We start from the raw sequence: 12,780 nt of genomic DNA on the forward strand, positions 1-12,780 counted from the left end.
AGTGGTAGACTCGTAATCTGGTGAACCGGGTTCGATTCCCTGCTCCTCCACATGCAGCTGCTGGGTGACCTTGGGCTAGTCACACTTCTCTGAAGTCTCTCAGCCTCACTCACCTCACAGAGTGTTTGCTGTGGGGGAGGAAGGGAAAGGAGATTGTTAGCCGCTTTGAGACTCCTTAGGGTAGTGATAAAGCGGGATATCAAATCCAAACTCTTCTTCTTCTATATATCGTAGGTGATACATTTGAGTGGTTTTAACTGTGGGCTGTAAATAACATATGCTGTGACAACGCACCTGAGCTACATTGCCGTTTTCTACCGATCATTGTGTAAGATTTGGGGCTTTGGGAACACAGGTCTAAAGCTCCCTTCCTAGAGATGGGCTCCTGGGAAACAGAGCTCAGAAATGCCCCCTACAGGTTGACAGACTAGGGTGTTGCAGGAAGATCATCCCGCTTGATGGGAACCTATTGTATGTCTTTTATTTTGAGAGGGGGGCTTATTCAAAAGGGTAAAATTGTAAAATAGCAGGGTCCACTGACAAAGGGTTCCTGACGAGTAATTAAGTTATAGAAGAGAGTAGGCAGGTTGCAAATTTATCTTTCACCAATTTGGGTACCCTTATTAATATTTTGTGGAGGGAGTAGGGGAGGAGTGTCCAAAGTATTAATCAGCAGGATCAATGAATAATGGTCACTTTCAACTCTGTTACTAGGCAACAAGTTATTATGGGCCAAGCTATTATGAAAAAACATGGTCTCTCTCTTCAAGGTGCTTGATTCTTTTAAGATTCTAATAGATCACATTCAAGCAAACTGTGTGTAATGTATGGAAGTTCACAAACATCTGTTACAATGATGTAGGACTCTCCTTTTATTCTGGTCCAGTCAACAAAAATTCTCCATTCCTTTCATCAGTGGTTATAAACTGACATGTGTAGATTTCTGAGTCAAGTCACTTAGTTTCAACAACATGGATTACAACTGAAGAAAATCTATGGATGCTTCCAGACAACAAAAAAAATATTTTTAATGCCCTATATGAGCTCTAATTCACTGTTTGAGCATTACCTAGTTTCTATCCCATGGGAAGCCAACTTGGAGGCCTCCAGATGTTGTGAACTTCAATTCCCATCAGTCACAGCTAGCATGACTAATGGTGAGGGACGAGGCAAGCTGTAGGACTCAACATTCAGATGCCACCAGGTTGGTTACCTGTTCTATGTGAAGGGAAAGGCAGCTCTTTCAGTGGCACCTACCCATCCCATGCTGAATCTGGAGAAACTTGGTGAAACTCACGGCCCTTTCTAAGACTCCCTGTGTAAGTGGGGTGAAAGCCTTAAGTTGTTTTCAAATGTAGATGTGCACAGCTGAGAAAGCTTTTCCCAACATCTGCAAAGTTTCTGTTTCACCAGGCTTCTTAAGGCAAGCTGCAAAGATGGTTGAAAGCTTTTGTCAGTTTCAGTAATGATTATTTTTAAGGGTAGATGCCTCTGGAGCTTGAGAGGGCCAGATAGGTAGGAAACTAAAAACACATGTCATCAAGAACATCACCAACCACACCTCTGCTCTAACAATGAGACATTTCAGTTCACACCTAAGAGGATTTTGCTGCAATTGAAAGGAAGTTGCTTTTTTAAAAAAAATCACCATAAATCAACACATGCAAAATGCTGAATGACAACAGACAGAACACAGGAATGCAACAGTTTAGGATTAATGGGTCCAAATGTTTCCTTCCATTCACAAAAGGGACTTTGGTCCAATAGAGGCTCCTGTTAACAGGATTCTTGTCCTCCAACTGTAGCCCCCCATTCTGTTCAAGCCGGTCGCACAATCCTCTCAAACAGGTTTTTTTTTTTTTTGAAATAGTAATAATTGGCAGGAAAAATCTCATTTTCGTTGAATAGAACTACAGTCACAGGATTCTTAGAGCCATCCTAGTGTATGGATTCCCAGGGATAAATGAATGAGTGACTGGTGTGAGTGCAAGAAAATACAGCTAGTGTCAATGTGCTCTTGTTTCCCAGCATAATAGCTGCTTCTTAAAACCACATGCAGGTTAAGATCTATTATATCTATTCTGGGTTGCATTTCATAAATGCCCTTGATGAACAAGTTGATGAACAAGATGATAGGGTAGCTATTAGTAATGTTTCTCTAGGAAATCCTAGGTTCTTCACCTTACCACAATCAATAAGTGGCTTGAAATGGGAAATAAACCCCAGACCTTTGGTGTGTTTCCCCTGGGACTGAATGGCATAGCTGCCAAGTTATCCCTTTTTTAAAGGGATTTTCCCTTATGCTGAATAGGCTTCCTCGCGAGAAAAGGGAAAACTTGGCAGCTATGCTGAATGGATTGAATGAAAGACCAAAAAATAAAATACAGTATTGTACTTGGAGGATGGAGCTAACTCATGTTGATGGACTTCATATTGACAATTTTTTAAAATTACATTTTCTTTTAGGAATGAGAAGAGGTCCAAATGATAATCAGAGGTTCAATAATTAGTGGTGTGTGTGTGTGTGTGTGTGTGTAATCACAGTTCATCTTTTTTCTTCAGGATGATATTCCTCACAAGTTCAGTGATATGAGGTTTTATTTCCTCAATAGTGACAGTAGAGTCCCAAGCCTTTACTGTTTTCCCATTTGGATCAACAAGGTATTTCCAGAAATTCCAGGTTGGCTCCTCACCAGTGGAATCTACATAGGAAGGGGAAATGACATATAATTTGATTACTATTCAGTTATAAAGAAAAATATACTAATGATTCGATTTGATTGTCAAAATCAATGCTGAAGTTAAGCAAAATAAAAATGTAGGCTAAGCAAAATCTTAGGAAAACTATGGGCAGATCCACACCACACGTTTAAAGAACATCCAGTGTACTTTCTTCTTATTATTTATTAAATTTGTATACCACCCTATGGGACCCAGGTGGCGCTGTGGTTAAACCACTGAGCCTAGGGCTTGCTGATCAGAAGGTCGGCGGTTTGAATCCCTGTGACGGGGTGAGCTCCCGTTGCTTGGTCCCAGCTCCTGCCAACCTAGCAGTTCGAAAGCATGTCAAAATGCAAGTAGATAAATAGGAACCGCTACAGCGGGAAGGTAAACGGCGTTTCCATGTGCTGCTCTGGTTCACCAAAAGCGGCTTTGTCATGCTGGCCACATGACCTGGAAGCTATACGCCGGCTCCCTCGGCCAATAATGCGAGATGAGCGCGCAACCCCAGAGTCGGTCACGACTGAACCTGATGGTCAGGGGTCCCTTTACCTTTACGTTACCACCCTATACCCATAGATCACAGGGCAGTTCACAACATAAAATTACGATATATGTAAAAAATAGAAAACGCATAATAAAAATAAGAACAAAAACAAATCAATAACCCCCTCTTCCACAAACACATTTAAAAGGGCATCATGTCAATCAGCCAAAGGCATGGTTAAAGAGGAACGTCTTCGCCTGGTAGCTGATGGTATATAATCAAGGTGCTAGATGAACCTCCCTAGAGAGAGCATTCCACAAATGGGGAGCTGCTGCAGAAAAGGCCCTTTCTTGTGTTGCCACCCTCTGGGCTTCTCGTGGAGGAGGCACACGAAGAAGGGCCCCAGAATATGATTTCAGGGTCCAGGTAGGTTTATATGGCAGGAGGCAGTCTTGAGGTATTGTGGTTGTGAGCCATTTAAGGCTTTCTAGGTCAAAACCAGCACTTTGAATTACAGTAGCCCTGGAAACTAATTGGCAGCCAGTGCAGTTGAGCCAGGATCAGTGTAATATGATCAAAGTGTCTTGCCCCTGTGAGCATGTGATTAAAATCACATGGCTTCCAAAGCACATGATCCAACATCTTTAACAAACATTAGTTCCCAATCCCAGGATTATTTGAGGGAAATCATGGATATGTATTAAATGTATGGTGTTGATCTGCTATAAGGGTTTATTCACCCTTCCTCTTGTATTGCTGCTTTCCCCCAGAGAAAACCTTGTGGGACACAATGCTGAGGTTTAGTATTTTTATCCTTAATGCCCAAAACTTTGTTTTCATTGACTGCTTCTGCGAGTAATCAGGTGCTGGAGCATGCAAAGCCTTTCTCTGCCACTGGGTACAAGCTATCAGCCTTCTTCGGGAATCTCTCAGTTTCTGTCAGCCTGCTTTCTGTTGAGCTGAAGAGATCACTTAGCAGTTCTTACAAGGGCTCCTTTCAGTCATTCTGCTTCTGGTAGAAGACTAGAGGCAGGATGAGTTTCCTCATCTTATAACTCTCATTTTTCTAGGGGCGCTTTCAGGCTGCTGCTATTCTTGGGTGAAATTCAGTCACATACCAATCACCAACAAATTCAGGTTGCTCAATTACAGTTGATTGGGAAGTCCTGTGCAATAAATCCACTTCCCCAAATGATTGGACATTTTTGCAATAAGGAAAGTGATGGGGAAAGTGTGGGCTGCAATGTTGTCTAACCTCCCTGTAAATGAATCAGGATAAATGTTCAATCAACAGTTCATCCAGACACAGTCCAGGAGGCATAAGCTCCAACTGTTGCTTACATTCAAAAGACTGCACAAATGATATATGGAAAAGTTTAAGTGGAACCTGTAGAGGAGGCCATCTACACTTTTCCAGGTGTGATCTGAATGTTTTTGTACTACTTTGATTTGAAGGACAAGGCAATTAAACCTCAGCTGAATTCCTGTCATTCCTATTGAGTTCCTGGGAGATAGAAAAAAGAAGATAGAACATAATCACAACAGATGCTCTAAAAAGAGATTGCTTTTTCACCATTTAACCTCTTCAACTGCGTTGAAGAGCTGGCCCTTACACCTTGTTGAACGTTGCCAACCTGCCTGCCACTCCCCCCCCCCCAATCTGAAATGGCACCACTTGCTATCATAAATCATCTACGACTTCTGGGGGTAAAGCAAATTCATTGTCAGCCGCTTTAGAATGCCTGCTGTGCTCACCAATTAAATATTTGAAGGCTTGATTTGCCCCAGTGCCCTTGACTGCTATCTTGCTGAACATGGGAAAGGTGACTCCATATGTTTTCCTGGCAAAATTCTCAATTTCTTTGTTGGTGCCTGGTTCTTGAAGTCCAAATTGATTACAAGGGAATGCCAGCACGTTGAAATGATGTGAGCCAAGTTCTCTCTGCAGCTGTTGAAGGGCTTTGTAGTGGCTGTCTGTATAGCCACACTCACTTGCAACATTGACAACTAAGGCTACCTAAAGGGAAAATAACAATTAGAAGGAGACATTATTTCATTCATTTATTAGATAGATAGATAGATAGATAGATAGATAGATAGATAGATAGATAGACAGATGATAGATATAGATCCCTGTATTTAAAAAGAAAACCACAGGGCATTTCATAGCACTATAAATACATTCTCACTAAAATCCAAACATTAAAATGCAGCAACCAATATTTGCAACAATGTCCACAGTAAGCCATACCCAGCTACAGACTTGGCATTAATGACCACATAATGCCCAGGTAAACAAATGAACCTTCAGCAGGCATTGAAAACTCATCCCTGTTGAAGCTTGCTTTGCTTCAGAGGGGAGGTGATTCCATAAGCTAGGTGCCACAACAGATAAGGCCCTCTCCCAAACTGCTGCAATATTGATTTCAGCAGGAGAGCCTCTGCAAATCTCAGTGAACAGGTAGGTCCTTCACATAACCTGGCCTTTGCCTTCATGAATTTCTTTAATCCTCTTTTAAAGCCATCTGAGTTGGTGGCTATGGCTACCTCTTGTATGAACAAATTTCATAGTCTGGTTACGTGCTGCATAAAGAAGTGCTTTTTTTGTTTGTCCTACAACATTCAGCTTCATTCAATGTCCACAAGTTCTAGTGTTATGAGAGAGGGAGATAAACCTTTGTTGATCCACTTTCTCCATGTTGTGCATCATTTTATAAATATCTATCATGCCACCTCTTGCTTTCCTTTTTCTAAACTAAAAACTCCAAAATGCTGCAACCTTTCTCCACAGGGGACTCACTCTATTTCCTTGATCATTTTGCTTGTCCTTTTCTGAACCTTTTCAAACTCTATGATATCCTTTTTGAGGTGGGGTGGCCAGAACAGTACACAGTACAGTGGTACCTCGGTTTAAGTACACAATTGGTTCCGGAAGTCTGTACTTAACCTGAAGCATACTTAACCTGAAGCGAACTTTCCCATTGAAAGTAATGGAAAGAGGGTTAATCCATTCCAGACGGGTCCGCGGAGTACTTAAACTAAAAGTACTCAAACCGAAGCGTACTTAAACCGAGGTATGACTGTATTCCAGTCGCAGTTGCACCATAGATTTATAGAACAGCATTAAGATACCAGCAGTTTATTTTCAGTTTCTAACGATCCCCAGCAGAGAGAGTTTGCCTTTTTCACAGCTACTGCACACTGGGTCAACATCTTCACTGAGCTATCTACTACAACCCCAGAGAGGTCACTCAGTAACAATTTTGTTGACTGCCTGATACATATTGTTAGACTACGGCAACAACTAGAATCCCAGCCCTATCTGCAGAAGATTCCCCATAGCATTCAGAAATTCCATGGATTCCATACATCTCTGGGGGCAGACCATTCTAATGGGTCCCTACCCCTGTAGGAGAATACTCTTGCCATGGGACCAAACCTCACCAGGAAATGGTCTGAGAAGGACAACAGAATTTCTCCAGCCTTCCTTTTCCAGACATCCCTTTCATCTCCTTGGGCAAGAATTATATTGAAGACATGCCCTGCTCTATGCATCAGGTCAATGACAAATAGAAACAGTTTTATGGTTGTTATGGAGGCCATGAAGTCCCAAGCAGGCCCACTTAAGGAGGCCTTGGCACAAATGTATGAGTTAATTAGCAGTGGTGTAGTCGCACATTTTGAAGTGCAGGTCATCGTGACACAGATTTCCCTCTATTTTCAATGTTCTGAAGAGGAAGGCATTAGCAGACTTGGGAATTGCCACATTTTCCCGCAATATTAAATATATTTAAGGGGGGGGGAACTGTAGGGGAGAAAAAAACAAACACTAAAATAGGCCAAAGGGTATGCTCAGTGGACATGGAATGATGGCTGACTATTGGAATGGGAGAATAGAAAACTGGAAGATTCATGAACTGGACTGACTGGAGTACTCAGCAGTGCAAAATCTTGTTGCAGGACTCATGTGTATGTGTGTGCGCACACATGTGTGCAAGTAACATTCTCTCTCTGTCTGTGTGTGTGTGTGTGTCTCACTTACACACACTTATTTTCTCATTCAGGCGACCAGTGTGACATTCATAAATGTACTATTTACCAAGAGGTGTAGTTTTATCTCTGAAGCTAAGCAGATCTAGATCTGAACAATAGCTGAGCTGAAAACTTCCTGAGAGTCCCATGTATGCTGATATCAGGTTCTTGGAGAGATTCACTGACATACTTTGCTCCTTCATTGCCCCCCCCCGTTCCCCCCCCCCCGGTGCTGCCCTTGTTGTGACCCATGTCTTCTTTGCAAAAACTGCTTTTTACTCTCAGTGTGATGCAATTTCTTTATCTGCATGATATCAGGCCTCTTTGTTCTCTTTTAAAACTCACGGAAAATTCCAGAGCTTCTGTCTTTTCAGCCTAGCTTTGCTATCCCCAGACTGGGAGCATCTCTTCACAAAGGGCATGGGGAGGGAACCTGTGGCCCTTCACATGTTGGACTCCAGTTCCCATAAGCCCCATCAATACAGTCAATGGCTGGAGATGATGGGAGGGGACATCCAGAGGGCTACAGGTTCCACATCCATCCTGAAGAAGTGTGCATGCACACGAAAGCTCGTACCAAAATAAAAACTTAGTTGGTCTTTAAGGTGCTACTGAAGGAATTTTTTTATTTTGCTTCGACTCAGACCAACACGGCTACCTACCTGTATCCATCACAGAGTTAGTTAGGAATGGCCTGCCAATACGAAGCCTTCTATAGTTGTTGCTATAGGCATTTACTGTATACCCCAACTTTCCTCCAAGGACAGGCATAGGCAGATTCTGGCCCTCCAGATGCTTGGGACTACAATTCCCATCACCCCAGCTAACAGGACCAGTGGTCAGGAATGATGGGAATTGTAGTCCCAAACATCTGGAGGTCCAGAGTTTGCCTATGCCTGTCCAAGGAGCTCAAGGTAGCGTACTACATGGTTCTCTTCCATGTTTTATCCTCACAACAATCCTGTGAGGTAGGCTGAGAGACTGATTGGCCCAAGGTCACCCTGTGAGCTTCATGGGTGAGTGGGGCTTTGAACCCTGGTCTCCCAAGGGCCTAGTCCAGCGTTTCTCAACCGCTGTTCCGCGGCACACTAGTGTGCCGCGAGACGCTGGCTGGTGTGCCGCGGCGTGCGGCGACGAGAAGAGCGATTTGCATTGTCACGTGCCTGGCGGCCGCCAATATACATCACTGACCCGCCGGAAAGCAATATTTCTCCTCCTCTTTCCCAAAGCTCAGTGCAAACATGCCTGGCGGCCGCCAATGCACAACCACTAACCCGCCGGAAAGCAATATTTGGCAAGTGTTTCTTACAGTCATAATTATAATATAGGGCGGAACAGAGTTACATTTTTTAACTTTTTTAATGGTGGTGTGCCTCGTGATTTTTTTTCACGGAACAAGTGTGCCGTGGCCCAAAAAAGGTTGAGAAACACTGGCCTAGTCCAACACTCAAACCACTACACCACACTGGCTCTAGGCTTGTCAGTGAAGTCTGTGTCCAGATGGCCACAATATATCATAGCTTTCTAGGATCTGGGTAAGGCTGGCTACAATGCTGGACTAGGAGCATGAGAATGTTTTGTCTGGTCATGCTCGCAAGGGCAGTGTGAATGCATAAACGCTCCTGAGCCAGAAACAGGACTGACTTTGTCAACACTGCATTTTAAAAAAAAACTCTGCCAGCTATTTTCAATAGTTTTTCTGTAACAAGCACTCTTGTGTATTTGCTTCCTTAGATGGGGTGGGGGTGGGATAAGGGATATATAGTTTTTGAACACATTGTGGGCAGTGTCTGAATGCAAGTGTGGGAGTGAATTTTGCAGAAGCACAATGTCTTATGCAAAGCACTCTGCCTCTAGATGATACATTTCCAGTTCAAATTAGCAGCGTCTTTATTTGTTATGCTGAACAATGTATATACACCCAGGGCAGAAAGGGAAATCCCAAGATTTTCTCTATGAGATAGATTGATTCTGTCCCTTAGATCTCAGATCCTGAGAGCCCTAGGAGATAAAACAGAGGGAGTTTCCAGTGGGATCATTCTTTTGCAGTATCCATGATTCCCAGCCTTAGTTTGTCCATTTAATTGAAAATTACCCATTTAGAGGAAAATCTGTCAGCAACAATCAATTTGTGATACCTCAGCAACCAATATGCAAGATTAAATCTGTCTGGAAGCACCCTAAATTCAGGATGTATTGGGCCTTTTCTAGCTTCTGACAGCATGTAAGAGCAAAAGCAATTATCTGCTGATATACTTAGCATATCAAAATTAATGTGAATCAAGTTTGCCATCTAGTGTCCACTGCAAGCACCTCACACTTTGCTCTTTCAGAAATGTCCAAGGGTGTGTGGGTGAAGAAAACGGGGCAATAGCTATGTGAGGATGAAACTAAAGCAATTAATTTGTATTTAGTACTAGTTGTTTATACCCAGAAAGGGGGAAAATTATACCTAAATATAATAGTTCAGGTTGTCAGAACATTGATGACCATATGTTCTGACTACCTAAACTGTTTCAGCATAGACAGAGGTAGGAAAGAGGGGAGTCTGGGGGAAATGACTTAGCTTAATCTAGTGCTCTTCAGATGTTTTGGACCACAATTCCCATCATCCCTAGCCAACAGAGCCTGACTGTGGTTGATAATGGGAGTTGTTATTCAAACCATCTGGAGGGCCCCAGGTCGGCAAAGGCTGAACTACAGCCTACAGTCTTGGAGGGTGTTAGAACAGGGGTCATAAAAATGAAAAAGACTTTTACCTGTAGAGAATAGTATTTTAAAGGACAATAGTATAAATGAGGTTTTTTTTAAAAAAAAAGTTAAGTAGCCTATTCCAGAAAAAGACAGGATTTTCAGCTTCCATTGCAGATATATATATATATATATATATATATATATATATATATATATGCAAATATACATTACTGCTTATAAGTTAAGCAGCACATTTCAATAATATGAATTTAAGGGTTGAATCTAATGTGTATCATACTCAGAGTAGACCCACCTAAATTAATGGGCATGACTAATTTAGCGTCATTAATTTCAGTGGGTTTATTCTGAGTAGAACCTAGTTCAGACCTTTAGAAAAAGAACATATATATAGCATCTTTAATATCCGTAACAGATAAATTAAGTGCCTCTTCTTCAGGTAACCCCCTGCATCACATAACACCAATGTTAAAATTTAAAAGAGCAGCGGTACTTTGACAGGGTTATAAAATTTGAAATTAGATGTTTCCTGTTGAATTCCCCGGTAGCACTGGGCCTCTCCCTCCCACCGTTTTCTCCCACCCTGTTAAACAAAATGAAGTTTTATTAAGAAGGCAACAGACATATTGCAATGACAATCTGTAAATATTTTTAAAAGAGAGGAGGGAAACCCGCATGGATCCCAATGATTGTGCTTCAACAAGTGGCACCGCCAGAAAATAACGTAGGCGTTCCGATTCCGAGTGAATGAAAGGCATCTTGCCTGCCTGCCACGTATGCGCGGAATACTCTGGGGGGAAAGAACATCTCATGCAAGAACAAGCAGAAAAGGGACCCGACTGCACCAAACTTCTGGTGCTTTAATAGAGATTATAGCAGAGCCGTGGGCGCCAATCCGCAGGCAACGCGCCCCAAAAGAGACCGTTCCCATACCGGTCAGGCCAGTTAAAAGATGCATTCTCTCCCCCCACACCGTCCGTCATGCAGGCATGCCGAAGTGACTTGCTGGTTAGCTGGGGCAGCAGCAGCAGCAGCAGAGGCAGCTCTCCGTGCAAACTTACCGAGCCTCTGTATTTGTCCAGGGAAACTAGCTTGCCCCTGATGTTGACCACTTTATAGGAGTAAAAACTGTCCTCTTTCTGTTCGGTGGCGGAAAGTGCTAAGAAGAGCAACGCTCCTATGACGATCAGCATGGCTAAGGGGATAAGGAAAACTTTGGGGAAGGAGGGATCCGCTTTGTGCTCTACACTGCCCTCAGGGTCTAACATACTGCACACAAGCCCAGCACTGACGTCCTCCACCATCGCAAAGCACAGCCGGAAAGAAGCGTCGCCTGCTGTAAAAAAGAAATTGCAACAGTTTTTCCTATTTCCGTGTAAAAGCAACCCACATCTCCCTCTCTCTCTCTCTCTCCCTCTCTCTGTTTTTTTTTAAAGGGAATCTCCTAAACAGTTTATTAGTGATCTCGCCTATCAAACGCCTGATTTGAGATTTGCAGTTCACGCTGTTCGTTTTGCAAAGGGCTCTAAGGCTAATACTGTCTCTTTTCAGACTAAAAAAAAAACAAAAAAAACCTCCAAACTGGTAATCTTTCTGGCCTTGTATACAAGACTGATACAATCGCTACACGTAAATCCAATAAATCAAGGATGCTTTTTAAGTCAGTGTTTCTCAACCAGTGTGCCTCCAGATGTTTTGGGACTACAACTCCCATCATCCCTAGCTAGCAAGACCAGTGGTCAGGAATGATGGGAGTTGTAGTCCCAAAACATCTGGAGGCACACTGGTTGAGAAACACTGTTTTAAGTGAACCATAAAATACCAAGCTAGAGAAAAAAGCTGTCATTATCCAGTTTGAGATATATATTTGAAACTTGCTTTGACCATGATCTATGATTGGGGTGACCAGGAAGCACAGGTGTCTCTTGCTTCTGCTCCATGATGCCACTACCTCCAGCAGTGAAGAAGCCCATTAGCACCACCGAGGGCATATGGGCATAGCCAGGGGGTGCAGGGAGGGGCAGATACCCCCTAAATCAAGTAAATGAATAAAAGTACTTAACTAACTGACCAATTGCAGCGCAAATAGCTCAGTTATGCCCTCCCCCACAAACATAAAGCCTACCACCTCCTAAAATAAATCCTGGCTACGCCCATGACTGAGGGTATTGCTTTTCTGCATTTAGCAGGAGGTAAAAATAAAATGGAAAGCTTCCTATCACTTCCCTTTTTGCAAAAAGGCTGATTCCAAGAGGAAGAGGGTTTGTTATGCAAGAGCACCAAATCAGCTTAAATTGTGCAACCTGAACTTGCCAGTACTGTAAGTGATTGAATCTCAGCAGGCAACAGTCTGGAAACACCATTTGATCCTTGGACAGAAGCTGTCCTTGTGTCCAGGGTCACGGGGATTTCCTGTTCTATCCCACATTCATGCTCCACCTACATCTAAAACCACTATTGTTGTTTAGTCGTTTAGTCGTGTCCGACTCTTCGTGACCCCATGGACCATAGCACACCAGGCACTCCTGTCTTGCACTGCCTCCCGCAGTTTGGTCAAACTCATGTTCGTAGCTTCGAGAACACTGTCCAACCATCTTGTCCTCTGTCGTCCCCTTCTCCTAGTGCCCTCAGTCTTTCCCAACATCAGGGTCTTTTCCAAGGATTCTTCTCTTCTCATGAGGTGGCCAAAGTATTGGAGCCTCAGCTTCACGATCTGTCCTTCCAGGGAGCACTCAGGGCTGATTTCCTTAAGAATGGATAGGTTTGATCTTCTTGCAGTCCATGGGACTCTCAAGAGTCTCCTCCAGCACCATAATTCAAAAGCATCA

General features: G+C 43.0%; 1 protein-coding gene across 1 annotated transcript; it reads right to left on the reverse strand.

Moving 5' to 3' along the window:
* Positions 1–848: 848 nt before the first annotated feature.
* Positions 849–11,342, reverse strand: GPX7 (glutathione peroxidase 7). Its single transcript, XM_035123953.3, has 3 exons — positions 11,014–11,342; positions 4,964–5,225; positions 849–2,702 (listed from the first exon to the last, which is right to left on the reverse strand). Exons 1-3 carry the CDS (start codon positions 11,254–11,256, stop codon positions 2,539–2,541), a joined length of 669 nt encoding a protein of 222 aa, XP_034979844.1. The 5' UTR covers positions 11,257–11,342; the 3' UTR covers positions 849–2,538.
* Between the last annotated feature and the right edge of the window lie 1,438 nt (positions 11,343–12,780).

The sequence above is a fragment of the Zootoca vivipara genome, chromosome 7 (genome assembly GCF_965207765.1).
Source record: "Zootoca vivipara chromosome 7, rZooViv2.hap1.1, whole genome shotgun sequence".
Lineage (NCBI taxonomy): Eukaryota > Metazoa > Chordata > Lepidosauria > Squamata > Lacertidae > Zootoca > Zootoca vivipara.

Bases quoted from the DNA above. Each gene is read 5' to 3' on its own strand.
- GPX7 (XM_035123953.3), bottom strand. From the start codon at position 11,256: ATGGTGGAGGACGTCAGTGCTGGGCTTGTGTGCAGTATGTTAGACCCT. The intron at 5,226-11,013 runs GTAAGTTTGCAC...TTTTCCCTTTAG, and splicing joins TGGACAAATACAGAGGCTCG to GTAGCCTTAGTTGTCAATGT. The intron at 2,703-4,963 runs GTGAGCACAGCA...CTTCCTATGTAG, and splicing joins AGCCTTCAAATATTTAATTG to ATTCCACTGGTGAGGAGCCA.